This window comes from Mixophyes fleayi, chromosome 2 (genome assembly GCF_038048845.1).
Source record: "Mixophyes fleayi isolate aMixFle1 chromosome 2, aMixFle1.hap1, whole genome shotgun sequence".
NCBI lineage: Eukaryota > Metazoa > Chordata > Amphibia > Anura > Limnodynastidae > Mixophyes > Mixophyes fleayi.
In genome coordinates this window covers 125,695,275-125,721,713 of record NC_134403.1, presented here as the reverse complement: position 1 = coordinate 125,721,713, position 26,439 = coordinate 125,695,275, and the positions used below count along the sequence as shown (strand labels likewise).

General features: G+C 41.6%; 1 protein-coding gene across 2 annotated transcripts in view; it reads right to left on the bottom strand.

Annotated features, from left to right (window-relative positions):
- Nucleotides 1-26,439, bottom strand: part of UBAC2 (UBA domain containing 2) — a 176,167-nt gene that overhangs the window by 31,832 nt on the left and 117,896 nt on the right. For both annotated transcript variants that reach the window (XM_075199948.1, XM_075199949.1), the window contains exons 6-7: nucleotides 25,436-25,559; nucleotides 23,729-23,776 (exon numbers count right to left, since the gene is read on the bottom strand). In XM_075199948.1, coding sequence (XP_075056049.1) covers nucleotides 23,729-23,776; nucleotides 25,436-25,559 — 172 coding nt within the window. The remainder of the gene's footprint in view (nucleotides 1-23,728; nucleotides 23,777-25,435; nucleotides 25,560-26,439) is intronic.

Sequence of the window (26,439 nt, the reverse complement as noted above, 5' to 3'; positions counted from 1 at the left end):
ATTGTAAAATGTTATATTTTCAATGTATGTGTGTGCGTTATGTATACGCATGTTTATACTGTATATATGTAATGCACTCATATATAAAAGGTAAAGTTAGCTCTTTGCCGTCTCCATGAGTATTTTTTGGCTCTTAGGCTCCGGCTGGTTGGCCACCCCTGCTCTAGGACACAACTGAAGATTAATGACAACAGGTTGCTAGATTATGGTGCCTATTTTTCAGAATAGAAAAGAGAACATTCAGTAAAGTTAGCTCTGTCTTATACCAGCAGTACAGGAAGTTCACATTAAGTAAACCTGTAAAATTGAAGAGTTGGATAGAAGAGGGCTTGATCCAATTTTTTAACACACATGAGAAATGAAATTTCCTTCTCTGGAAGGACCTCAGAGCCCAAAACTGATCAAACTGATGATGCTCTAAGATGGAACAACAGTGCCAGGTAAATGAGTTCAGGAGTGAGTAGGGAGTTGGGTTTGTGGTTTTGGGACTAATCTGATGACGCCCATAGACTTCTTGCAGTACGCAGGCTGTCACCACCTCTCAGACTTTGGTGTGGAATTTGGTGTATTGCTTACTGCTCTAATTGGGTGTGTAATGAGGTGATGTGTCCCTATCTCCAGGAAACCTTTCAGATGCAGAAAAAATTTGGTCATTTAAATGTATGGGCTCAACTGGATAGGAACATAAGGATTTTGACTTCCAATCGCAAGTACCTGCGTGTGATATTATAACGTGGGTAGTTATATGTTTAGAAAACAATTAAGTTTGCTACTGGATGATGCTTGTCTATATAAAGTGATTAAGGCAGATGAGGCGAGATTTCTTACAGTAAAAAAGATTCTTACATTCTATGCCATACCCAAGGTACATAATGACATCAAGAATCCCACAAGTTGCCCCATAGTTGCAGGAAAAAGTAGTATAAGTCCATTAGTAATGGTGTTGATTTTCATTTGCAGCATAATGTACAGTCATGACCAAAAGTTTTGAGAATGACACAAATATTATTTTTCACAAAGTTTGCTGCTTAAGTGTTTTTAGACCTTTTTGTCAGATGTTGCTACGGTATAATGGTAAAATTACAAGCATTTCATAAGTGTCAAAGGCTTTTATTGACAATTACATTAAGTTTATGCAGAGTGTCAATATTTGCAGTGTTGACCCTTCTTTTTATAGACCTCTGCAATTCGGCCTGGCCATGCTGTGAATCAACTTCTCGGCCACATACTGACTAATGGGCACCCATTCTTGCCTAATTAATGCTTGGAGTTTGTAAGAATTTGTGGGGGGGGTTTGTCCACCCACCTCTTAAAGATTGACCACAAGTTCTCAATGGGATTAAGGTCTGGGAGTTTCCTGGCCATGGACCCAAAATTTCGATGTTTTGATCCACGAGCCACTTAGTTATCCCTTTTGCCTTATGGCAAGGTGCTCCATCATGCTGGAAAAGGCATTGTTCGTCACCAAACTGTTCTTGGATGGTTGGGAGAAGTTGCTCTAGGAGGATGTTTGGTACCATTCTTTATTCATGGCTGTGTTCTTAGGCAAAATTGTGAGTGAACCCACTCCCATGGCTGAGAACCAACCCCACACATGAATGGTCTCAGGATGCTTTACTGTTGGCATGACACAGGACTGATGGTAGAGCTCACCTTTCCTTCTCCGGACTTGCGTTTTTCCAGATGCGCCGAACAATCTGAAAGGGAATTCATCAGAGAAAATGACTTTATCCCAGTCCTCAGCAGTCCAATCCCTGTACCTTTTGCAGAATATCAGTCTGTCCCTGATGTTTTTCCTGGAGAGAAGTGGCTTCTTTGCTGACCTTCTCCAGGTAATCCTCCAAAAGTCTTCACCTCACTGTGCGTGCATATGCACTCACACCTGCTTGCTGTCATTCCTGAGCAAGCTCTGTACTGGTGGTACCCCGATTCCGCAGCTGAATCAACTTTAGGAGACAATCCTGGCGGTTGCTGGACGTTCTTGGGTGCCCTGAAGCCTTCTTCACAACTATTGAACCTCTCTCTCTGTATGAGGCTCTTGATGATCAGATAAATGGTTGATTCTAGTGCAATCTTACTAGCAGCAATATCCTTGCCTGTGAAGCCCTTTTTGTGCAAAGCAATGATGACTACACGTATTTCCTTGCAGATAACCATGGTTAACAGAGGAACAACCATGATTTCAAGCACCAGCCTCCTTTTAAAGCTTCCACTTGTTACTCTAACTCAATCAGCATGACAGAGTGATTTCCAGCCTTGTCCTCGTCAACACTCTCACCTGTGTTAACAAGAGAATCACTGCCCTGATGTTAGCTGGTCCTTTTGTGGCAGGGCTGAAATGCAGTGGAAATGTTTTTGGGAAGAAATTCATTGTCATGGCAAAGAGGGACTTTGAAATTAATTGCAATTCATCTCATCACTCTTCATGACATTCTGTAGTATATGCAAATTGCCATCATAAAAACGGAGGCAGCAGACTTTTTTAAAAAATAATATTTGTGTCATTCTCAAAACTTTTGGCCATGACTGTACTAGGCTTAACTCTTATGTGAAAGACACCACTGATGTATTGACTAAATTGAACAATATAACTTTGACACCTAATATACTTCAAGTTTCCTGCAACATCAAGGCCCTATATCCTAGTATTAACCATGAAGATAGCCGGACAACAATAAAAAAAACTATTTTAGCAATGAAAATCAACATACATTAGAAAATAATAACTTTATAATGGAACATTTATGCTTTACAATAACACACTATGATTTTATTTTTGATCAACATTGCTATTTACAATGAACATGAAACCAAGAATCTCTTGGTTATTAACACAGTCTACTCCCACATCCGAGCCCTTAGTTCCCTTTTTAATCCATTGATTACAACATGGTATTATTTTAGGGCTCTGACCCAGTGGTCTATCTCCTCTTTGTAGGTGATTTCAACCATTCACACTTCCTGCAACTATCCCTGCTCCCTACTACTTCCCTTTGGCTTGGGAAAGTCAGGTAACGCATCAACCCCTGTTCCACAGTACTTACTCCTAATACTAACATCATTCTCTGCTCAAGTTTAATTACCTGACTTTATGACATTTAAAAACATCAAAGAGTTTAATTCCCCTCAGAAAAGAATGATGTTTTTTATTATTATAGATAACCGACACAGTAATGTAATTTTCTTACAGGAAATTTAGTTTAAGAACTCCAATTATCCTTCTTTATCAACTAATAGATTACAATTTACATAACGTATGATTTCATTATTTTTTTTACAGGCTTTTCAGACAGATCAAGTTCCAAGGTATTCCTCCCACTATTATTAAAGGTATGAAGGCTCTCAATAGACAAATAGCGGAGGCTTGTCTGTTTGGCACCTAATTACTTAAATTCCAGAGATTACACCTTTTAGTAACACCCACATTAATGTTATTTGCAGATAGAAATGACTATGCGATTTAGACATCTTTTCCAACCCGTCAGACCACTTCTATATATTCATCACTTCATTTGACTTCTTGGGTTGAAACATGAATGCTCCTCCTGGAGATTAACTGAGACACTTTTACTTTCAGGAGGCAGAGCGTGCTTGCAAGAAGTGGTGAAACTACAGGATACAGGGCCAAGACAATTGATTGTGGTAAAATAGGGATGACCTCTAGAGAGTTAAGGCAAAGAGCTTTGCAACATGGGAACATGGGAAACACTGCTACACATTTCTCGAATGGGAAAAGAATTATCAAGTTTTTTTAGGTATATTTTACAATGTTAAATGTGCAACCCGACTAAAGTTATTAAGACAGCAAAGGAATATATTGAACTAAATCTGCTACCCCGCATGACCTTAATGAGGAATTAAATTATACTGGTTATATAGGCAAGGGCGGACTGGGCATAGGCCTTACAGGGAATTTTTCCGGTAGGGAGGTGGCCCAAAGACGTCACCTCGTATGTCACTATTTTTTCTTCTTTTCCCCGGGGGAGGGATGCCAGCACAGGGGGGAAGCACGGTGGGGCTGCGGGGGCAATGATTAAAGGCATTGGTGGTCAGTGGAAAGCAACAGGCAGCCAATCTGTCTGTTGCTGTATGGGCTCCCACAACACTGTGCAGCAGACAGAAGCAGTCTTCACTTCCTGTCTGTCTGAGGAGCAAGGAAAGACGCCGCACAACTACAGGTAAGTCATACAAAACTATTGAGAGGTGGAGGCTGCCATACAAAACTATAGGGAAGGGGAGGGGGGCTGCTATACAAAACTATAGGGAAGGAGAGGGGGGCTGCCATACAAAACTATAGGGAAGGAGAGGGGGGCTGCCATACAAAACTATAGGGAAGGAGAGGGGGGCTGCCATACAAAACTATAGAGAAGGAGAGGGGGTGTCATACAAAACTATAGGGAGAGAGGAAGGGACTGTACACAAAATTATAGGGAGGAAAGGGTGGGGGGGGGGCATGTTTCGTAATAGCTAAACTAAACAAAGTCAGATATGTTTCTATGAAGGGAATTTTGGAAGGATGTGTTAGTAGGCAACTAAATAAGTTTCAGCACAGAGGTAGAAACCAGTCGTAGATCATCCGAAAAGATTCATATATTTTTATAGCACAGGACTGACAGCTTTTTCCCTGCATTGCTTTAGAAATGACCCACTGTGTATTTAGTCATCACATCTAGGTTTTCCTAAATGTTACTACAACCAAGTTCTAAATCCCACCTACATTTGTGTTGGCCGACATGAGGCCACTTCAAGAATTTTTTCCAGGGCCACTTTAAGTTCCCAATCAGCCCCTGTACTTAGGCATATAAAATACGTGCAATAGGGGAATTTATATATGTTTTGTGATATAATATGCTAAGTGACCAACCTAACTGATAACCTATATTTCATTGTTCTCATAACGTTCATGTTTATAAATTGCTATGTGATAATGATAATGATCACTGTTTTTCTTTCCATGTAACAAACAAATTAGACCACTCCCATTTGCCTTTAAACGAATGGCTTGAAGAAGCCACTGCCTACAAGATTGAACAACGAGTTGAGGGCTTTGTTACTAAAGACATTCTTTTTTAGCAACAAAATATGCTACACAAAGGAACTTCTCACTCTTCATATAAAGTAACCATTCATATGGAATTTATGGCATATGTATTTGTGAAAGGATGGACCGCCTATGCCACCCTGCCTTTTGTTGCTGCCATTCCCTCAAAGCCTCTCTCATCTCCGTCCTGTTTGGCGGATGGCTGATGTCAATGCCCTTGGCACTGCACAGAGTCTCGAGATCCGCCCTGAACGTATTGGTGTAGTCAGACATCCTGTGCATTCTCCTGGTTGTAGTTATTGCTCTCTTGAATAACTTGGCTCTCCTGATTGGTTCACAAAAAGCCGCCTGCGGATATCCCACCGCTTACCACCAGAAATCTGTGACAGGATGGACCACCTATGCCACCCTGCCTGCTGTTGCTGGGAACCATCTGGGCTTAATTTGCCACCGTTCCTTTTCATTATCCGAAACGCGCCCTGTCACCGCAGTAGGAGGGCCTTACAAGTGCTGCCACCACTGGACTCCTTTACCGGCATCTAGAACCAGGTTTCTTCTGAACGACTGACGCTGCTAATGTAACCTGTTACTGGTGTACCTGGGTTGGTACTCCTGACCTCCTTCTATAGATCAGGGTTGCTGTGGACAGATACCCCCTGGCCTATCGCACTGGCCAGAGCTGCTGGGTAGCAGGCAGAGCGGTGGTACTGAATGCTGAGGCCTCAGAAACAGCTGGAATTAATTAGATTTTGGGTCTAATCTGTAGGTCACAGGATTTTCAGCATGGAAGATGTTTTCAAGCAGGTCTTTGAAGCAAGTGATGTTTATTTGCAGTCACACTGATTGAAGGTGCCAGTGCTCAGGTCAGATGGAATCAGAAGGACAATTTTCAATAAAAGAGAGGGCTTTTTATACAGATTTGGACACAGCCTCACATGCTATTTTTAGAATCAGGATGCAATTTGTTTACCCAAACATGGATTTACATGCAATGCAAAGCTAACAATATTTACACTTATCTGTGATATCCTAAAACTGGCTGTGATTTCCTGCATCACGTGCTGTTTACAATGTTCAGGCAGGTTCTAACACTCTGGACAAAAGGCCACACAGTAACGACCCCGCTGCTGGGCCTTTGGCCAGAGCAGCCATTTCACACTTCATCCAAAAACTTAGTCAGCATTTCCTGCCATCAGACTCCCTCCCCACATATGCCTAATTGGAGATTTCCTCTAGCAACCTTACAAACCCAAAGAATGACACTTCCATACAAAACACATCCCAATGTAACACGGTAAGTGCATTTCCAAGTACACATTGGTGCCTGCACCTCTGATTGAAATACATTTCTACAATATATTATTTCTACATACATGATCCAGCCACAAATAAGTTATTTATAAGTGATCCAGTCACAGTACTGCTCCATAATTCTTTATGGGTTTGCAGCTGCATTAGTAGACGTTTCTAAGATATTCTGCTTACTTTATACCTTCCTATAAGTATTATTGCTGGCCTTCATAGCCTGAGCTTGCATGTTGCATTTGTAATTTTTTTTACTTGCATTTGTTGCTGTGTTGCTGATTGCACCGTCTTAACAAATATCTGACTCATTTTTCCTTTGTGCTGACATTTGTATTTATTTTACGGAACGGACACATCGTTCTACTATGCTATTTAACATGCGTCTAATTCATATATATGCTGCTATACTACTAGTAAAAAAATTTGTTGGACCACAGTAATTTTGAAAGAATGGAAATCATACTCTCCTACTGATCAAACAATTTTAGGTTGGTGTTTGGTAAAGTATTCTAATTTGTTTTTAACACATTGTTCATTTTCTACCAATTATATTTAATAAACTTATACTTTTGACATGATATAGATGCGTGCCATGCATTTATAAGAGGTTTTGCCTAATTTTAGGTTTGTTTATATTTATGCCTATTTTTGCTTATTAAGGCTGTGCACTTACCCCTCATCAGCTTCTATATGTAAATTTCAGATATACTTGTAGGACAAAAATGTTATGATACACAAAGTGTATGGGCCCAATAACACAAACACATCTTTCTTTCAAGAGCAGCATGTTTGGGTATTGGTGAATAATATGAAATTTCAGATGATATAGCAGAGTGGCTGTGAAGGAGGACAGGAATTCTACTTGGTCGGGGAGTCCAGTTAGAGCACTGGTTGATCTTATTGTCACTCTTGACAACGCACTGAAATTGTAGATATTTGGTGACTGCTAAATCCCCTGGCTAGAGTACAGACTCTCAGGCATATATTGTCCTATTAAGTATAAATGTTTGCTTACTAAATACTGTGCTAATTAACAGAGCGCTAGGAGCAGAAATCCATAATCTTATAATTTCTGATCATGCCCGAGATGAGTAACATTCTGAAATGAGAATTGTTTATCTGACACTTCCCAGCTTACATGGCCAAGTGTGAAGATTTCGGTCTACTCTTAAAAGGGAAGGTATTGAGAATTTCAAAGTAATTATTATTATTATTATCATTTATTTGTTGGGCGCCACAGGGTTTTCGCAGCGCCTTACATAATACGAACAGTAGACCATACAGGGTAAAACATCACAGAACAATAAACACTAAGTACCAATGCTTCGGAAACTCCGGGCAGACATATGGAGTGAGGGCGGAGAAGAGTCGGTATGAAGACAGGAGGGGAGAGGGGCCCTGCTCATACGAGCTTACATCCTAAGTAATAACTTGGGCTACTGATGCGGTATGGAACGCTTAACTGAAATATCAATCAAACCTTTATTTGCTTCATGGAATCAGGGTGTACCCATTGTGGGTCAGGTTAGCTTTTCTCACAGATAACATAGTAGCTTGGACTCATGAAGTAGTGATTAAAGTTGCTATGTATTATACTTCTAATTTGGGGAGCATTCCCACTACTATATATCAGTTTAATTATGCTATGCAGTTATTAAGGAGCTGAATAAAAGTAGAACTCTACCTCTTTTAATCCTAGGTACGTGGCACTTGGTAAATAATGGTCAGTTTTGCCCAATTATTATATGCCTTCATGAATTTGCCCCTTTTATTAAAACGTGCAGATATTCTTACACACAATATAGCTTTTACAGGGTTTATTTGGATATAAAAATGACAAAGAATCCTGTCTAAGTCTTACATACCTAAAGGCAAAAGAGGAGCAACATTAGAGCATAACATATTGCTAGTAATATTAGATATGTGAGCGATTGAGTGGAAGCCAAGGAGTATTTTTGTTATGTGATTTTGGAGTGATCACTGCTTCTACCTTAAGCCACTTAAAGGAAGCGCTGCGCTTACTATCGCTAGTGGATGCATAGATGATATTCAGGGTTTCAGATTTTATTCTAGTGACTCTTTCAGTAGGCTCAATTAGGAACTGGTAGAGAATTTAATTCTGGATTGGAATGTGCACGTTTCTAAAAGTCTCTGCTATGGTCATTTCCCTATATTCCTGTCCTTCTCACAACATTAAGCCAGACATGATAATGGCATTCAAATAACAAGACACCACAAGATTATGTTGCAAAATTGTCAAGAGAGCAAATTTCTGATTTTGAGTCTGACCCCGCATGGAACCCTTCAACCCCCATCAGTCAAATGGGAGGCGTTGAAAAGTGTTTCTAGGGATTTTTAAACCAGTCCATCATATCAATTATTAAAAAAAACAAAACAAAAAAAACAAGCAAGGTCTGGATGGGTCACAGACCAAAAGAGTGCCCAGCTTTCTAAGCATACTATACTGACTTTTATAACATTAAAGGGAAATATCCCTCCCTTTGTCCTTGAATCAAGAGTTTCTACCTATACCATGGATATGGTGCTCACAACAATATAACTACATCAAGTAGAAAAGCTCAGTGAGCATTTCTTGATTAATTAATTTAAATTGACCCACTATTTTGCTATTGGAAACCTCCAGTGCTGTTTCTGCTCCTTGTTCTTTCTTGCCACAATGGTTGGAGGCACAAATAACTTATATATTAACCAAGTGAACAGCATCATGTACGGTAGCAATTATTCTATTTCTCTCAACATTATTGCCATAATAATCTGAGAGGTTTTACTCATAACAATGGTGTAAACTAGATGTATTCAGACCCTAGCATAAATATGTTCCAATCTTCTGGGCCCAATCACACCAACTAGCTACTGGATGGTATTATACTGGACAAGAAGCAAGCAGTGCATCTGCTGCCAGCATGTTTCTTTTCAAAGGCAGACAGTGATCTCTTAGAAACGTCACTACAGGTGTTATATGTCTGCTGGATTCTTCTGTCAACGGCTGGTGTACCTGAGGATCCAGAAATTGTCATGATATTGCCCATACATACAAAAGTAGGGAGAGTATCCAGGACTACTGTTTGCAGATACTGAAAGAAAATTCTGCAAACTGAAGCAAAGATTGGTTTCCACAGGCAATCATCGTAAGTATATTAGCTTGGTTGTTCCTCACTGTAAGACCATTGGTCTGTGGGTGGTAAAATGAAGGCACCCAAAGGGAGATGCCCATTGTTTGATTAAATACGTTTCCAAAATTTTGTGACAAATTGCGGGGCTCTGTCAGATAAGTAAAATCTGGAAACAAAGCTCTTAACATCGACTGCAGTTAACTCTGTGGGCTATGTAGTATTTTTAGGCGAACCAGATGAGAAGTAATCCACTATAACAAGGACTGTAGTCACACCTTTCAAAGGGCGCTCCACAATGGGATCCATCACAATATACAACCCTGGTTTGGGAGAGATAAAGGCTGTAAAAGAACACAGTGCTGGAGGCTCAACAAAAAATGTGAATCTCCACACTGTGGAGCACTTGAGCATATAACAGACGTAAAGGTCCAACAGGCAAAGTAATGGACATTCGAGAAGCATAACATTCTCTAAAAGATAATAGGCAAGATATACTACAATTGTTGCAAAGAACATGAAAGAGGAAAGATATGGTCACACATGTGGACATAGTGTTATCAGACAAGAAGGCCCTGCTTATAAGACGTTACAATTTAAATTGGGCAGCGCAAGGCACTGAAGGAGTGACATGGAGTTAGAATGTGGGCAGAGGGAGGCTTTGCCAATGTAGGTGGAGTTTCAGGAAAAAGACTGGTTGGCTTTGAAGAACAGGTGTTTTTTTAGGAGAGTTTAAAACAGTGGAGGCTGGTGGAAAGTCTGATTGGACATGAAAGTGAATTCTTTAGGTGTGAAGAAGTCTTGGATGTGTGAGTGTGCTGTATTTATCAGTGAAAGAGCCGACCATTGACAAAATGGAGAGGGCGAGAAAAAGAGGCTAAGGGCTTTGTAGGTGAGGTTGAGGAGTTAGAATTGGATTCTGTAGGGAGTGGGAAAATAGTGTAGACATGGGCAGAGCTTGCAGGCAGAAGCAGAAAGATGGGAGAGGAAAATCAGTTTTGCCATGGAGTTGGGGACTGATAGAAGTAGGTAGAGAGGAATGAGAGGCAGGCCAGCCAAGCAGAGGTATCAGTAGTCAAGGCAGGAGATAGTGAGAGTGGATTAGAGTTATGATTTTTGGTCTAGAGTTTTGAAAGTGGAAGCGACAGGATTTTGCAAGAGCAAAAAGAGATTAAGAACAAAGCAAGAGCAAGCAAAGAATTGCTGCACAGGGAAGTAGCTAGGGATTGTAAGATGAAAGCATGTGATAATTCATTTAAAATCAATTTATGAACTGTAGCTAGGGTGCACTTAAAGTAGAGACTTCATATCATTCCAACTAACAAATTGCAACAATATATAAAGAAGTAGCTAACCGTAAACTACAGGAGCTCATATAAAAATAAATGTTATTGCAAAGTATCCGAGTGTGAATATCAATGCTGATTAGCTTGCGTGATGGAAACAAATGTTACTCGAGTACTGCAAGATAAAGATGAAAACCCAATCTAGCAGAATAAAACTCTGCACATGGAGCCATACAAACAGGTTAATTGCTTAACACGTTCTGTCTAGATTGACAATGAAATCCTGTACTTTATCTATGGATGCATTACTTACAATTGATTTCAATTAAAGTGATGAGAGAACTTGGTTTTCTTTTTATCCAATAGACGTAAGAACTCAATCTGTCAACTTTTTATAGACTTGTAAGGGTTAATGGTTGAACAGTCTACAAAATCAGCACAGTTGGCTTAGTGTTTAGCACTTCTGACTCACAGCGCTGGGGTCATGAGTTTAATTCCCAGCCACGGCCTTATCTGTGTGGAGTTCGTATGTTCTCCCTGTGGTTGCGTGGGTTGCTACAGTTTTCTCCCACACTCCAAACACTTACTGGTAGGTTAACTGGCTGATATTAAATTCTCTCAGTCTCTGTATGTTAAGGAATTTAGACTGTAAGCTCCAATTGGACAGGGACTGATGTGAGCGAGTTCTCTGTACAGCGCTGTGGAATTAGTGATGCTATATAAATAAATAGATGAAAATGACTCAGTTCTGATTGGCTATTTTGAATTTAAATACACTTCCTTGTTCCCTTAACTTAATTACCACTGGGAAACACATCAGTTGAATACACTGTCTCTATGGTGTAGCACAGTAATCGGATACCACATCTACATAGTTTTAAAGTGACTACTATACATGAAGAAACATTTGAATCCTGCATTATATTATTGGTAAGTATGGAAATAATTTTTCCACATTTGGAGCCACCCACATAAGCACTTCAGATCTTTTATACTCTCCCAATACAGCAAACATAGTCTTGATAACAACGCAACTATATCCCACTTCATCAGAACTACTGTGAATAATCATTTGTTTCCCTACTCGGACGAGAGTAAGGGAATATGTGTGATTAAACTACATGCTGGAGCCTTCGGAGAACTGTTTGTAAGGAGTTTTACTCTGCTGGAGATGGGGTTTTCATCTTCATCTTTGTCACTCACCAGACTGTGAGTGCTTCTTCCCGTGTGTTTAGGAACCGTGGCCGTCCACCATCCTGAGGGTCTGCGCATGCGCAGCCCTTTCAAAACCTTCAGTACCTGTTCCTTTAACTTAATTGGCTGATCAGGCAACACTCCCTATTTAAAGCACCTGCTGTCCACTCCTCGTTGCCTGATCTTGGAGTCTCATTCCCCATGAGCCTCTGAAGGTGTTCCTGTGTTTCCTCGTGTATTCAGCGCTGCTGATTCCTGTGGTTTCCAGACCACTTCTACTCCTGTGGTTTCCAGACCACTTCAAATCTCCTGTGTTTCACCGTGACTGTTAGCTGATTCCTATCCGCTGCCTCCGTGCACTACAGTCTTCAAACCACTTCAACTCTCCTGTGTTTCATCGTGACTGTTAGCTGATTCCTATCCGCTGCCTCCGTGCACTACAGTCTTCAGACCACTTCAACCCTGCTGTGTTTCATCGTGACTGTTAGCTGATTCCTATCCGCTGCCTCCGTGCACTACAGTCTTCAGACCACTTCAACTCTGCTGTGTGTCATTGTGACTGTTAGCTGATTCCTATCCGCTGCCTCCGTGCACTACAGTCCTCAGACCACTTCAACTCTCCTGTGTTTCACCGTGACTGTTAGCTGATTCCTATCCGCTGCCTCCGTGCACTACAGTCTTCAAACCACTTCAACTCTCCTGTGTTTCATCGTGACTGTTAGCCGATTCCTATCCGTTGCCTCCGTGCACTACAGTCTTCAGACCACTTCAACCCTGCTGTGTTTCATCGTGACTGTTAGCTGATTCCTATCCGCTGCCTCCGTGCACTACAGTCTTCAGACCACTTCAACTCTGCTGTGTGTCATTGTGACTATTAGCTGATTCCTATCCGCTGCCTCCGTGCACTACAGTCCTCAGACCACTTCAACTCTCCTGTGTTTCATCGTGACTGTTTGGCTGATTCCTATCTGCTGCCTCCGTGCGCTACAGTCTTCAGCTCATCTCAACTCTCCCGTGTTTCCTCGAGACTGCTACAACTGATTCCTATCCGCTGCTCTCCGTGCTCAACAGTTCCAGCTCAGCTCTACTCTCCCGTGTTTCATCGTGGCTGCACCTGCTGGTTGCTATCCGCTACCTCCGTGTACCTGCAGAGTCCTGCTGGCTGCTACTCCTCAGTTCTACCCGTGTCTGCAGCAGCTGATCCGCTCTCCGTGCTTCTCAGTGTTCCTGCTGGTCTCTACTCGCCAGTCTGCATCGGATCTGCGCCTCACTGCTTTCATCTCGTCTAGACCATCGCTACTCTTCAGGGTTCTCCAGGAGTCCAGTTCTACATACTACTGCTTCCTGAGTATTTGTTCCCCTGCTGGTCTACCTACCTGTGCGCTGCACCTACTTGATTACCGCTTCACCCTCCAGGGACTTCGCATCCTGCCGGCCTCCAGCCGTTCAGGTATCTCTGCACTCCTGTCTGACAGCCTGCTCCTGAATCACGGTATGCATACTTCTCATTGACTGTGCTGGTGTATTGCATATCTTGCTGGACTGAGTTGTTCTCCTCTGGAGCTTACTATCCGCTGAGACTTTTGCCATCATTGACTGTGTTATCTTTTGCCCGGATAGTTTCTATGACTTTGTATTATTGCAGTACTGTTCAGTCATTACTATATTGTGCATGTCATTGTGGATCAAGTTCAAGGTGCCCGTGTATCCTCTGTATTGCAGTCTCTCCCCATGCTCCTCCTCACATATATATTCAGTGGTACAACTTGCTAGAGGCAGACCACTGATTCCTGTTTCCAGTGTCACCTGTTCCAGTGTCCTCTCACATAGCAGTGGTACAACTTGCTAACGCAGACCACTGACTTCCCGGATACCCTCACCTGGATCCCATTCCTTCACTCAGACAGCGGTACAACTTGCTAAACGCAGACCGCTGACTCTCATCACCTCCTCGTTTCTGTTGGACATTCCTCCTCACTATAGCAGTGGTACAACTTGCTACCGCAGACCACTGACTACCCTCACGTTTCCTTTGTCCATTCAGTTCCTCGTGTATTACTACATATATATTACCAGTGCTGCTAGTCATAGACTTTCCCGAGCATCTCTATCATCTGCTGTCTCCTGTTCCGTGATCACCCCGCTACCAGAGTACCACATTACCACCTATACTGCTCTGGTAAGCTTATCACCTGGTGATCCCTGGGTAAAGACTCCTAGTGCCCGTGACAGTAAGATCAGGCCATGACAGACCCAGATACGGAACCTACAGCCAAAAAGATGCTGCAGCATCTGGTCACCCGTGTGGAGCAACAGGATGCTCGCCAACAGCTGTTACTTCAATGCTACCAGTCGTTAGCCTCCCAAGGAACATCTGGACAGACCGTTACAGCTAATGTTGAAGCTCCTGTGCTTTCCTCCGTTTCCCCAGTGCCATCCCAGGTGTCTATGGCTCCCACGCTTCACCTGCCTACTCCGTCAAAGTACGATGGAGACCCCAAAACTTGTAGGGGTTTTCTCAACCAATGCTCAGTTAATTTTGAGCTCCAACCTCAAAATTTTTCTACCCATCGTTCCAGAGTGGCCTATCTTATCTCATTGTTTTCTGGACAAGCTCTGGCTTGGGCCTCCCCTCTGTGGGAGAGAAACGACCCTGTATTACAAGATAGTGCCAAATTCATTTCTATGTTCCGAAGTGTGTTCGATGAACCAGGTCGTGTGACCTCCGCTGCTTCCAGCATTCTTCGTTTACGTCAGGGTTCTCATACAGTAGGCCAGTACGTCATTCAATTTAGGATATTAGCCTCTGAACTTCAGTGGAACACTGAAGCATTAATTGCCGCCTTCTGGCAGGGGCTCTCCGATAAAATTAAAGATGCACTGACTACCCAAGAGCTTCCTACGTCATTAGAAGATTTGATCTCTCTTTGCCATCGTGTAGACATGAGGTTTCGTGAAAGAGAATCTGAGAAAACAACTTCAGTTAAAGCACCTCTTCGCTCAACCCCTCAATTTCGTCCAGCTTCACCTTCTGTGATTCCCATGGAGATAGGACGTTCCAAATTAACTTTAGAGGAGAGGAACCGAAGAGTAAACAATAGACTTTGTATCTATTGTGCTGATTCCACACATATGCTCAGTTCTTGCCCTAAGAAATCGGGAAATGCCAGGCCCTAACTAGTTCTGGAGAGGTGAAGTTAGGGTCCCTGGAGTCCTCTCCATCTTCTACGAAATTAAAAGTCTGCGCTTTTGATGTTACGATTTCCTGTGCTACCAAATCCTTTGAGTCTCAAGCACTAATTGATTCTGGAGCAGCAGGAAATTTCATTTCCAAATCCCTAGTGAATCAGTGGTCCCTACCAGTGATTACTTTGAAAACACCGATTACCGTGACTGCTATAGATGGATCACGTCTCATCAATGGTCTCATCACCCAGAGTACGTCTCCAGTAACGCTTCAGATTGGTGTGCTACACCATGAAGAGATTTCATTTTTAATTCTTCCTGTTACGACAAGTCCGATTGTCTTAGGCCTTCCATGGCTTCAATGTCATTCTCCCCAGATTGACTGGCGTACTCCTCAAGTTACGTCTTGGGGAGCTGAATGTCATCATCGTTGTCTTTCTCAAGTCATTCCTCTTAAAATACAGCAATCTTCCATCTCATCTTCCTCACCGGGACTCCCTCCTCAGTATGCTTCATTTGCCGATGTTTTTGATAAAGCTCAGTCTGAACGTCTTCCTCCTCATCGTTCATGGGATTGTCCGATCGATCTTCTACCTGGCAAGACTCCTCCTAGGGGTCGGGTCTATCCACTTTCGTTACCTGAAACTCAAGCTACATCTGATTACATCCAGGAGAATCTCCAGCGAGGGTTTATTCGACCTTCCACCTCTCCCGCTGGAGCCGGGTTCTTCTTCGTAAAAAAGAAGGATGGATCACTACGCCCCTGCATAGATTTTCGTGGACTCAATGCCATTACTATTAAAAATCGGTATCCCATTCCGTTGATCACTGAGTTATTTGATCGCATCAAGGGAGCTCGGATCTTTACCAAGTTGGATCTTCGTGGTGCCTATAATTTAATTAGAATCCGGCCCGGTGACGAATGGAAGACAGCGTTCAACACCAGAGATGGGCATTATGAATATCTAGTAATGCCTTTCGGGTTGTGTAATGCCCCCGCTGTTTTCCAGGGCTTCGTTAATGAGATCTTTCGGGACTTGTTATATGTATGTGTCATTGTCTACCTGGACGATATATTGGATCTTTTCACAGGACCTGCCTTCTCATCACCAACATGTGGCAGAGGTCCTTTCCAGACTCCGGAAAAATTCATTATTCTGCAAACTAGAAAAATGTTCATTCGAGTTGCCCCAGATTCCATTTTTGGGGTATATTGTTTCCGGAGTTGGCCTGAAAATGGATCCAGAAAAGGTGAATGCTGTATTACATTGGCCCCAGCCAACTACTCTTCGTGCTATCCAGCGTTTTTTAGGTTTTGCCAATTACTATAGACGCTTCATTCAAGACTTCTCGTCCATTGCATCTCCTATTGTGGCCCTGACTCGTAAAGGGGCCAATACTAAGCAATGGTCATCCGAGGCCCTCCAAGCCTTTCAATTTCTTAAAGAGTCCTTCTCCTCTGCTCCCATTCTTCAACAGCCTGATGTGACACTTCCCTTCTTCCTAGAAGTAGATGCCTCTAATGTGGGCTTAGGAGCCATTCTCTCCCAACGCTCGGAGCAACAAAAATTCCATCCTTGTGCCTTTTACTCTCGGGGTCTCCTGCCCGCGGAGAAAAATTACACTATCGGGGACAAGGAGTTGCTGGCTATCAAAGTTGCATTAGAGGAGTGGAGATACTTATTGGAAGGAGCTCGTCACCCTGTGACGATTTTCACGGATCATAAGAACTTGTCATACCTACAGTCTGCTCAATGCTTGAATCCTCGTCAAGCAAGATGGTCTCTTTTCTTTTCCCGTTTCGAATTAATCATAACCTTCAAACCAGCTACCAAGAACAAGAAAGCTGACGCTCTATCTCGAGCTTTTGTGACGTCCTCTGACGTTGAAGAGGTTTCCAACCATTCTATACTAGACCCCAAATGTATCTCGCTGGCTGCTTCTTCCACTAAAGTGCTACCATTTGGGAAGACCCTCGTGCCTCCTACCCTTAGGAGGAAAATCCTTTCGTGGTTCCATTCTTCTCGTTTTTCTGGACATGCTGGTGAACGCAAGACCTTCGAGATTCTCTCTCGAAGTTACTGGTGGCCCTCGATGAGGAGAGACGTCAAAGAGTTTGTTGCTTCTTGTGAATTGTGTTCTCAGTTTAAATCCTCCCGCAGAACTCCAGCGGGGTTGCTGCAACCACTACCCATCCCGTCCAAGCCCTGGACCCATATTAGTATGGACTTTGTTACTGATCTGCCATCTAGTAAAAATTGTAATACTATTTGGGTAGTGGTAGACAGATTTTCGAAGATGGCTCATTTTGTCCCTTTGTCTGGTTTGCCTTCCTCGTCTACTCTGGCTGAACATTTCGTTAAGGAAATCTTTCGTATTCATGGATGTCCGTCTGAGATTGTGTCAGATAGAGGAGTACAATTCGTTTCCAGATTCTGGCGGGCCCTTTGTAAAACCTTGGGCATACGATTAGCACTCTCATCTTCTTACCATCCGCAATCAAACGGACAAACTGAACGGGTCAATCAAGATCTCGAGACCTTTATAAGGATGTTCTCATCAGCCAATCAAGACAACTGGGTAGAATTGCTTCCTTGGGCTGAATTCGCTCATAACAACATGTACCATGAGTCATCGTCCAAAACTCCATTCTTTGTGGTTTACGGTCACCATCCGTTTTTTCCGGAATTTCCTGCCCTCCCTCCCACCCAAGTTCCTGCTGTAGAGACTGTTTGTCAGACCTTCAAAAATATTTGGTCTCAGGTCAAAACCTGTTTAAAGAAGACATCTGCCAAATATAAGTCTTTCGCAGATAAGAAGAGGCGGGCTATTCCACCACTGAAAATTGGAGATCGTGTCTGGTTATCTACCAAAAATATTCGTTTGAAGGTCCCATCTATGAAATTCGCTCCCCGTTTTATTGGTCCATATAGGATCATTCAAGTGATAAATCCAGTTTGTTTCAAACTTCTACTTCCTAAGAACCTTCGTATTTCCAATGCCTTCTATGTGTCCTTGCTCAAACCTCTCATCATCAACCGTTTCTCGGCTCCTCCTTCAGCACCTCAGCCAGTTCAAGTTCATCAGGAGGAAGATTTTGAGATTACTCATGTATTGGACGCAAAAATTTCGCGAGGAGTTTCCTCGTTCATTGGAAGGGCTTTGGTCCTGAGGAGCGTTCATGGATCAAAGCTGAAGATCTCAATGCCCCAGCTCTTCTTAAGAAGTTTTATTCCAAAAATCCGGACAAGCCCGGTTCCAGGCGTTCTGTGACCACCTTTCAAAAGGGGGGTACTGTCACTCACCAGACTGTGAGTGCTTCTTCCCGTGTGTTTAGGAACCGTGGCCGTCCACCATCCTGAGGGTCTGCGCATGCGCAGCCCTTTCAAAACCTTCAGTACCTGTTCCTTTAACTTAATTGGCTGATCAGGCAACACTCCCAATTTAAAGCACCTGCTGTCCACTCCTCGTTGCCTGATCTTGGAGTCTCATTCCCCATGAGCCTCTGAAGGTGTTCCTGTTTCCTCATGTATTCAGCGCTGCTGATTCCTGTGGTTTCCAGACCACTTCTACTCCTGTGGTTTCCAGACCACTTCAACTCTCCTGTGTTTCATCGTGACTGTTAGCTGATTCCTATCCGCTGCCTCCGTGCACTACAGTCTTCAGACCACTTCAACTCTGCTGTGTGTCATTGTGACTGTTAGCTGATTCCTATCCGCTGCCTCCGTGCACTACAGTCCTTAGACCACTTCAACTCTCCTGTGTTTCATCGTGACTGTTTGGCTGATTCCTATCTGCTCCCTCCGTGCGCTACAGTCTTCAGCTCATCTCAACTCTCCCGTGTTTCCTCGAGACTGCTACAACTGATTCCTATCCGCTGCTCTCCGTGCTCAACAGTTCCAGCTCAGCTCTACTCTCCCGTGTTTCATCGTGGCTGCACCTGCTGGTTGCTATCCGCTACCTCCGTGTACCTGCAGAGTCCTGCTGGCTGCTACTCCTCAGTTCTACTCGTGTCTGCAGCAGCTGATCCGCTCTCCGTGCTTCTCAGTGTTCCTGCTGGTCTCTACTCGCCAGTCTGCATCGGATCTGCGCCTCACTGCTTTCATCTCGTCTAGACCATCGCTACTCTTCAGGGTTCTCCAGGAGTCCAGTTCTACATACTACTGCTTCCTGAGTATTTGTTCCCCTGCTGGTCTACCTACCTGTGCGCTGCACCTACTTGATTACCGCTTCACCCTCCAGGGACTTCGCATCCTGCCGGCCTCCAGCCGTTCAGGTATCTCTGCACTCCTGTCTGACAGCCTGCTCCTGAATCACGGTATGCATACTTCTCATTGACTGTGCTGGTGTATTGCATATCTTGCTGGACTGAGTTGTTCTCCTCTGGAGCTTACTATCCGCTGAGACTTTTGCCATCATTGACTGTGTTATCTTTTGCCCGGATAGTTTCTATGACTTTGTATTATTGCAGTACTGTTCAGTCATTACTATATTGTGCATGTCATTGTGGATCAAGTTCAAGGTGCCCGTGTATCCTCTGTATTGCAGTCTCTCCCCGTGCTCCTCCTCACATATATATTCAGTGGTACAACTTGCTAGAGGCAGACCACTGATTCCTGTTTCCAGTGTCACCTGTTCCAGTGTCCTCTCACATAGCAGTGGTACAACTTGCTAATGCAGACCACTGACTTCCCGGATACCCTCACCTGGATCCCATTCCTTCACTCAGACAGCGGTACAACTTGCTAAACGCAGACCGCTGACTCTCATCACCTCCTCGTTTCTGTTGGACATTTCTCCTCATTATAGCAGTGGTACAACTTGCTACCGCAAACCACTGACTACCCTCACGTTTCCTTTGTCCATTCAGTTCCTCGTGTATTACTACATATATATTACCAGTGCTGCTAGTCATAGACTTTCCCGAGCATCTCTATCATCTGCTGTCTCCTGTTCCGTGATCACCCCGCTACCAGAGTACCACATTACCACCTATACTGCTCTGGTAAGCTTATCACCTGGTGATCCCTGGGTAAAGACTCCTAGTGCCCGTGACAATCTTGCAGGATTCGAATAACATTTGTTTCAATCACTCTCTCTCCTATAAGTGTGCACAAACTATAATTAGTTTTGTATTTGTCTTAGGTGGTTGCAGAACCCCCCTTTAGAGGGGGGCTGTATTATTTAATACAATTAGTTTTGCCCTCCTGATTATTTAGATTGTGTCACATATTTTGTGAATAAATATAGGTATTGAGATTATTCTTAAATGGAGAATAAGGCTGAGTTTCAGAATGAAACAGCTTTATGGATGCATCCTCTTTCAAGATTTTCCTTAAGGTAATCTTTCATAGCCATAATCTCTGGCTCGGGGAGAGGGTAGAGTCTACCATGCAAAGGAATAGACCCATGAGAACAATATAATATCACAGTCTCCAGGTCTGTGAGAAGCACAGCTTTAACATTCAGGTAAGGTGTTTCAGATGTGGTTAAGTCTTTAACTAGAGGCAGGTACAATTAAGATGGCACTTAGTCCCAAAATGAAAATTAAGTCCAAGGAACACACGTTAGTTTAGATTAGTAATACACAGGTTACGATATCAACGTGCAACCGAAACACCCAAAAAAAAAAAGAGAGGTGCAAATTGACACATAGATATAAAGGATATCTAACGAAGCACAAATATTATCTTGAAACGTTCCACAGAAACACCAAAAAGAGAAGTATAAAATTAAAATGAAAAAATAATGACACCAAGAAATAACTGGAGAGTAACCAAGCAAAAACAATCCCACAAACATGAATTTACATTATGAGATTATGATTATTGTCTCTGAACCTAAAATATGAAACTAAATATTACCTAGGGTCATCGTGCTTCTACAAACTAATATTATAGTATATAAGTTGAGGGATAAATATTTTTCTAAAAGAAAAAGAAAAATGTTACAAAATCATTACATTCTAAAAAAATCGAAGGTGTTACATTTATTAAACTGCGGGTTTGAAAAAGAGGAGATGCTGCTTATAGCAACCAATCAGATGCTAGTTATCATTTATTTAGTAAATTTTACAAAATAACAGCTAGAATCTGATTGGTTGCTATAGGCAACATCTCCACTTTTTGTAAGCCGTAGTTTAGTAAATATACTCATCAAGTATAGCAAGTGTCCTCTTGCTAAGCTCTCACTAAACTCATCAAACATTATTGCTCTTTGGTGCTTATCGAAAGGCGGTTAGTTGTTTTGTTGACGATAAATGAAATAGCAGGAGAACAAAAGCCAACCTTCAATATTTTTCCATCGTGTTTTCTTACTAGTCTACACCCAGAACTTTCTAATTATATCACCATTATATTAAAGTGATCACAAAGTTGCTATAATTTTAATTTTGCCTAGTTGAAATGAAATACTGTTATCTGTACTGTACATTAGCCATTTAGTTGAAAAACCACAAGACAATAGCAGAGTATTTTCTTGGCATTATAAGATAGCATTTGAAGGCAGAATGTGTGTGACATAGCAGCGACCTTGTGCTATACAAGAATAGAAGCATGAATAATTTTCAGAATAATGCCGCAGTCCTCTACTCTAATACACTAGGGTTTTGCACATGTTTGTATTCAAATATGAACAAAAAGACATACAGTTTCAAATGTTATGTGCTCTAAGATGGTATGAGATGGCTGACATATCTGTGCATGCAAAACAATGTGTTTTCTGATTGGGTTAACTTTTAGTATTTTAATTGAAAAGTTTTACTATGTGTGCTTCAATGTACCATACAATTAAAAAGTATTTTACATTTATTTAAAAATACAGGGAACTTATGATTTGGAAGATGTTTACTTTTGTGTTGAACAGAACACTACAATTCTAGATAAAATTCTAGATATAATCAGTGGGTGAAGTGGGAATTTAGAAGAGATGATATGGAAATTCAAAATTTCCAGGGATTTTTGATAGAGTGAAATTAATTTGATATGTTCTTTTAACACTGTATATAATAATATAAAACATGTTAAATAACGCAGTGCTATACACCCTGTGTTCCTCATCTCTCTGGCAGATACCGGCTCACTTCAAGGGGGATAATATTGATTCTTGCTCACTTCTACAAGTACCAGAACATACAACACAGCTATCATTAGTCTAACAGCAGCATCCCTGAAGGATGGCTCTCAGGGGATCTCGTGTTAGGAATCTAGTTTGAGATCCGGATGGAAGTAGCTGGATCCATTGCTTTGCACTTGGTAGAAGTTGATCAGTGCTGATTATCCAAGAAATATCGAGGAGAAGAGGTGGGTTTGAGTGTTCACCAAGACATTAGATAACGTAAAATAAGTGAGCGGAAATGAATGGGGTGCGAGGCGCTAGGAAACCAGTAATGAACAGAGCAGCAGGTGACGGTATAAACAGAAGGGAACAGATACTGCTTGTGCAGTCATGGCTGCAAAGAGGAATTTTGGGCCCCGGGACAGCAACTTCATGGAGACCCTCCCATAGATAACGAGAATAGAATTTGTGGTGGAAATAGAGCGGCAGTGCGCCACCTATGGTGGTGTTGTCAGACTCTTTGGGTTACTTTGTACACTTCCACCACCCACTCTTTTAGTGCCCCTGCCCACTAACATGGTGGCATAAGGGTAAGTGCTACATTTTCAATCATCAATACTTTTGCTCTGTATCATACCTATAGTCAGTTCCTGACATAGATGTATGTAAAACATACATATATAGTTGGTAAAAACAGGAAACAAACCAGTATAAAGTGATTATAATAAACCATTGACCCAAGAAATACAATGAAATTATCCAACATTTAAATCCATGCATTCAGCAAATTTCAGACTGCAACTGCACTACTTTTTGTTACATATAAATTAAAGCTGTTTTATATATCTGAACAGTGCAGAACAGCACAAAAAAACCTCAGAAATCTTTGTGTTGTGTCATGAACTTTGTAGTCTCTGCCCCCTGTTTTTCTAACTAGCTAAACATCTCCAGGTCTTCACCTTCATCAAAGCACAGCTCGTTTGGAAACAGTGGCAGGAAGTGAGCAAAGAGCTGCTCTCTAGCATGGTGTAGTTACCAGACACTAGTAAGCATGGTGATTTGGATTCCATTTCGATCACTGCTGCCTGTGTCTGCCACAGCTGTCCACTGCTTGTCTAACAGACACCCTCCTCCATTCCCAGCGAATTTACAGCACATGACTAGAAGTTCCACTGATGAGGTTTTTATAACTCAGCCACCACTACCTCACCCCCAATTTCGGCATCCGTGCTTGCAGTAGGGTACAGTGTGACAGATCCAGTCACTTGGTCACACTGCTGTGCTATCCCCCCCCCCACCCTCCTCCCACAGAAGACCGATCATATGCCAACAGGCTTTTTAAATGGAGTGGGAAGAAGTAGTGCTGGTATACAATACTGACACATACCGCTCCACTTCCAGCACTGGATATAATTATATAGTATGCAAAAGTTTGAAATCACTAAGAAATGTATTGTTTTTTAAATAATTTATACTTTTTAAAACACACACACACACACTATATATTGCAAGCAGAGTTTTGTACTTACCAGACCACTAACTGCAACCACCAGCATATACGGACTTGAGGTCAAAAGCTAAGTAGGACAAAAAAAGGTGTTAAATACATATGGCCATTCTAGCAAAGACTGGTGTTTCTAAAAGCTACAAACCGACGCATACAAGCTGGCCTTTAGTGGAGCGTTCGGTGATTACATATGCCAGCATGTGTAGTAAATAAGGGAGGTCAGCCCTTTAGTAACCCCTCCAGACACACAAACAACACACATATAAACAGTTATGGGAGCTGACTCCTGCTTACAGGGATCCATTGTAGAGACATGGGAGCCCTGTAAGCTGTAACGCGAGGGAGCTCTCGGTTTCAGTTAACAGAGGGGACTATGGGGGATTGACACATTGTTGATTGGAGGTATGTCTTCCCCAAATAGAAAAAATGAAGACTGGGAGAAATATTATATGGTTTCACAAGTTAAATATCTAACAACTAATCTCTCCATCACCTCTTTATGACCCCGCTATAAGTGTTATTTGTTTTGTTTATTTACACTCCCTTTTCCGGCAATCCAGAGTTAATTGAGCAGGTTGCTGGATAACAGATTTGTAGAGATTTCCAATGCACTACTGGCCCAACCTACTACTTATACAGGCTAAGAGCAGGACGTGGAGCATTGATTGTACAGTCACTGCCCACCATTCAAACAGTACTGGGTTGCCCAAATGGCAGGTATGAAAACAAAAATATAATTATTATGGGAAGAGAAAATAATAGGTTGGTAATTCTTTGAAATTGGAGAAAATCCCTTAAAAAGGTCACATGACCATCTTCGTTAAAAAAGATTAAAATAACGAAGAGGACTCTTATTAACACTATGGGGGGTATTCAATTGACGGCGGGATCGTTCAAAGAATATTACCGTTAATACGGTAATTACTCGCTGGATTTCAGTTCGCAGCTCAGGGAGCTGCGAGCTGAAATCCAGCGAGTAATTACCGTATTAACGGTATTTACGCGCAGGATTACCGTATTAACGGTAATATTCTTTGAGCGCGGGATTTTTGGCGATCCCGTCGTCAATTGAATACCCCCCTATGAATTTATTAATTCCGGTCTTAAAAAGTAATAAATGGATATTTACAGATTTATATCAGTTTTAAATCCTCAGTTTTGAGTAAAGGCATTTCTGATGCTGTCTTTCAAAGTGGGTGAGAGGATGACACATTTCACTCAACAACTAATACACAAATATGGCAAGGGAAGTGAATAGTGCACATAACATTCGGAATAATATACTTTATACTTTAAATAACATTATTTCTGCTAATAGGTGAAATGCTATCAGCAGCTCCAGGTTTTACTTCCTCTTATACATAAATTGTTTACAATGTAAATGTCTTATACATGCAACAACTTTTATGATTTCAAATTATTTTTATTTTGTTTGCATCTATTGTCTTGCAATGTCGCTCTTCACCTAGTACATCTTTTGTTTTTAGACTGAAAATTAATGAGATTGTACTTTATGTGAACACCATAAAAAACAGTAGGTGGTTATTTTGACTACACTTTAGGTATCCCAGTATAGATTTAAGCAGCATATGTTCTTTGGTATAACAATTAAATTGTCTGCTTTTTATTTTTTTTTGTTTTTTACAAGAATCAAACAAAACGGTTTTTGTTGCTCACAGAAACATTTTTTTTTCAGAAAGGAGCGTTACATAAATGAACATTAATGTACCTGGAGTCCCACTATGTACACCAAAGTTTTGTTGGTGATTGGAAACCACCCAAATATGTGAGCCAATGGCACGCGTGGCACCGAACAATAAAATGGCACAAACAATCCGAAGACAGGAGCTAAACTGTGGAGGAAGAGAGAAATGAGTTAAGACATGAGAAATAAGACAGTACACATTCAGGGGCAGATTTACCATACCTTCTAAAAAGTTAAAGTGTAGGTATTGTGCATGGCAACCAATTAGATTCTAGCTATCATTTATCTAAGTACATTCTGGAAAACAATAATTAGAATCTGATTGGTTGCTATGGGCAACACCACCATTTTTCCTTTTTAGGTGGTTTGCTAAATATACCCCTTTGAGAGAAACTACCAAGTTGTTACATATACTGTAGCTATTCTTTAAACAAACTCATTGTTTCAGCATGCAAAGGCTGGTGTTGCCACTATGACTATATAGTAATAGTTCAGGTATCTATATACAGTTGGCTTACTTCTGTGAAAATTTTGCTAACTATTTTTTTCCAACAACTGGCAAAACCAAATCAGTTCAACAGGTTCTGTAATTTTCCTTTCTTTTCCTAGCCGTCCTTAATGGGAAAAGTGGAAACCAATTTTCCAGAACTACTAAGCACAAGTTACTATCTTTCAAAAAATAATATTTTTAGTGAAATGATTTTTATTTAAAAAAAAAAAACCCCACCTCAGCAAAAAAAGAAATAATAAATAATAAAAAAAAAACCAAAACAAAACAAAATGAGCAATAGCTCATAAGAAGTATAGTACACAGGGAAAGCAGCAAGGAAGAAGAGTTAAGTATGGAAGGTATCAGCAAGAACACTAACATAAGAAGAACATGATATATCCTGATTAGGTAAAGCAAAAAGCAAAGATAAAGTAGACTCAGATGACTTTTTTCGATTAATGTTATTCACACTTAGACTTGACGGAAAGCTCTGGCAATGCCATGTACTTATTTAAATAGCCACAAGAAATTGAGTAGG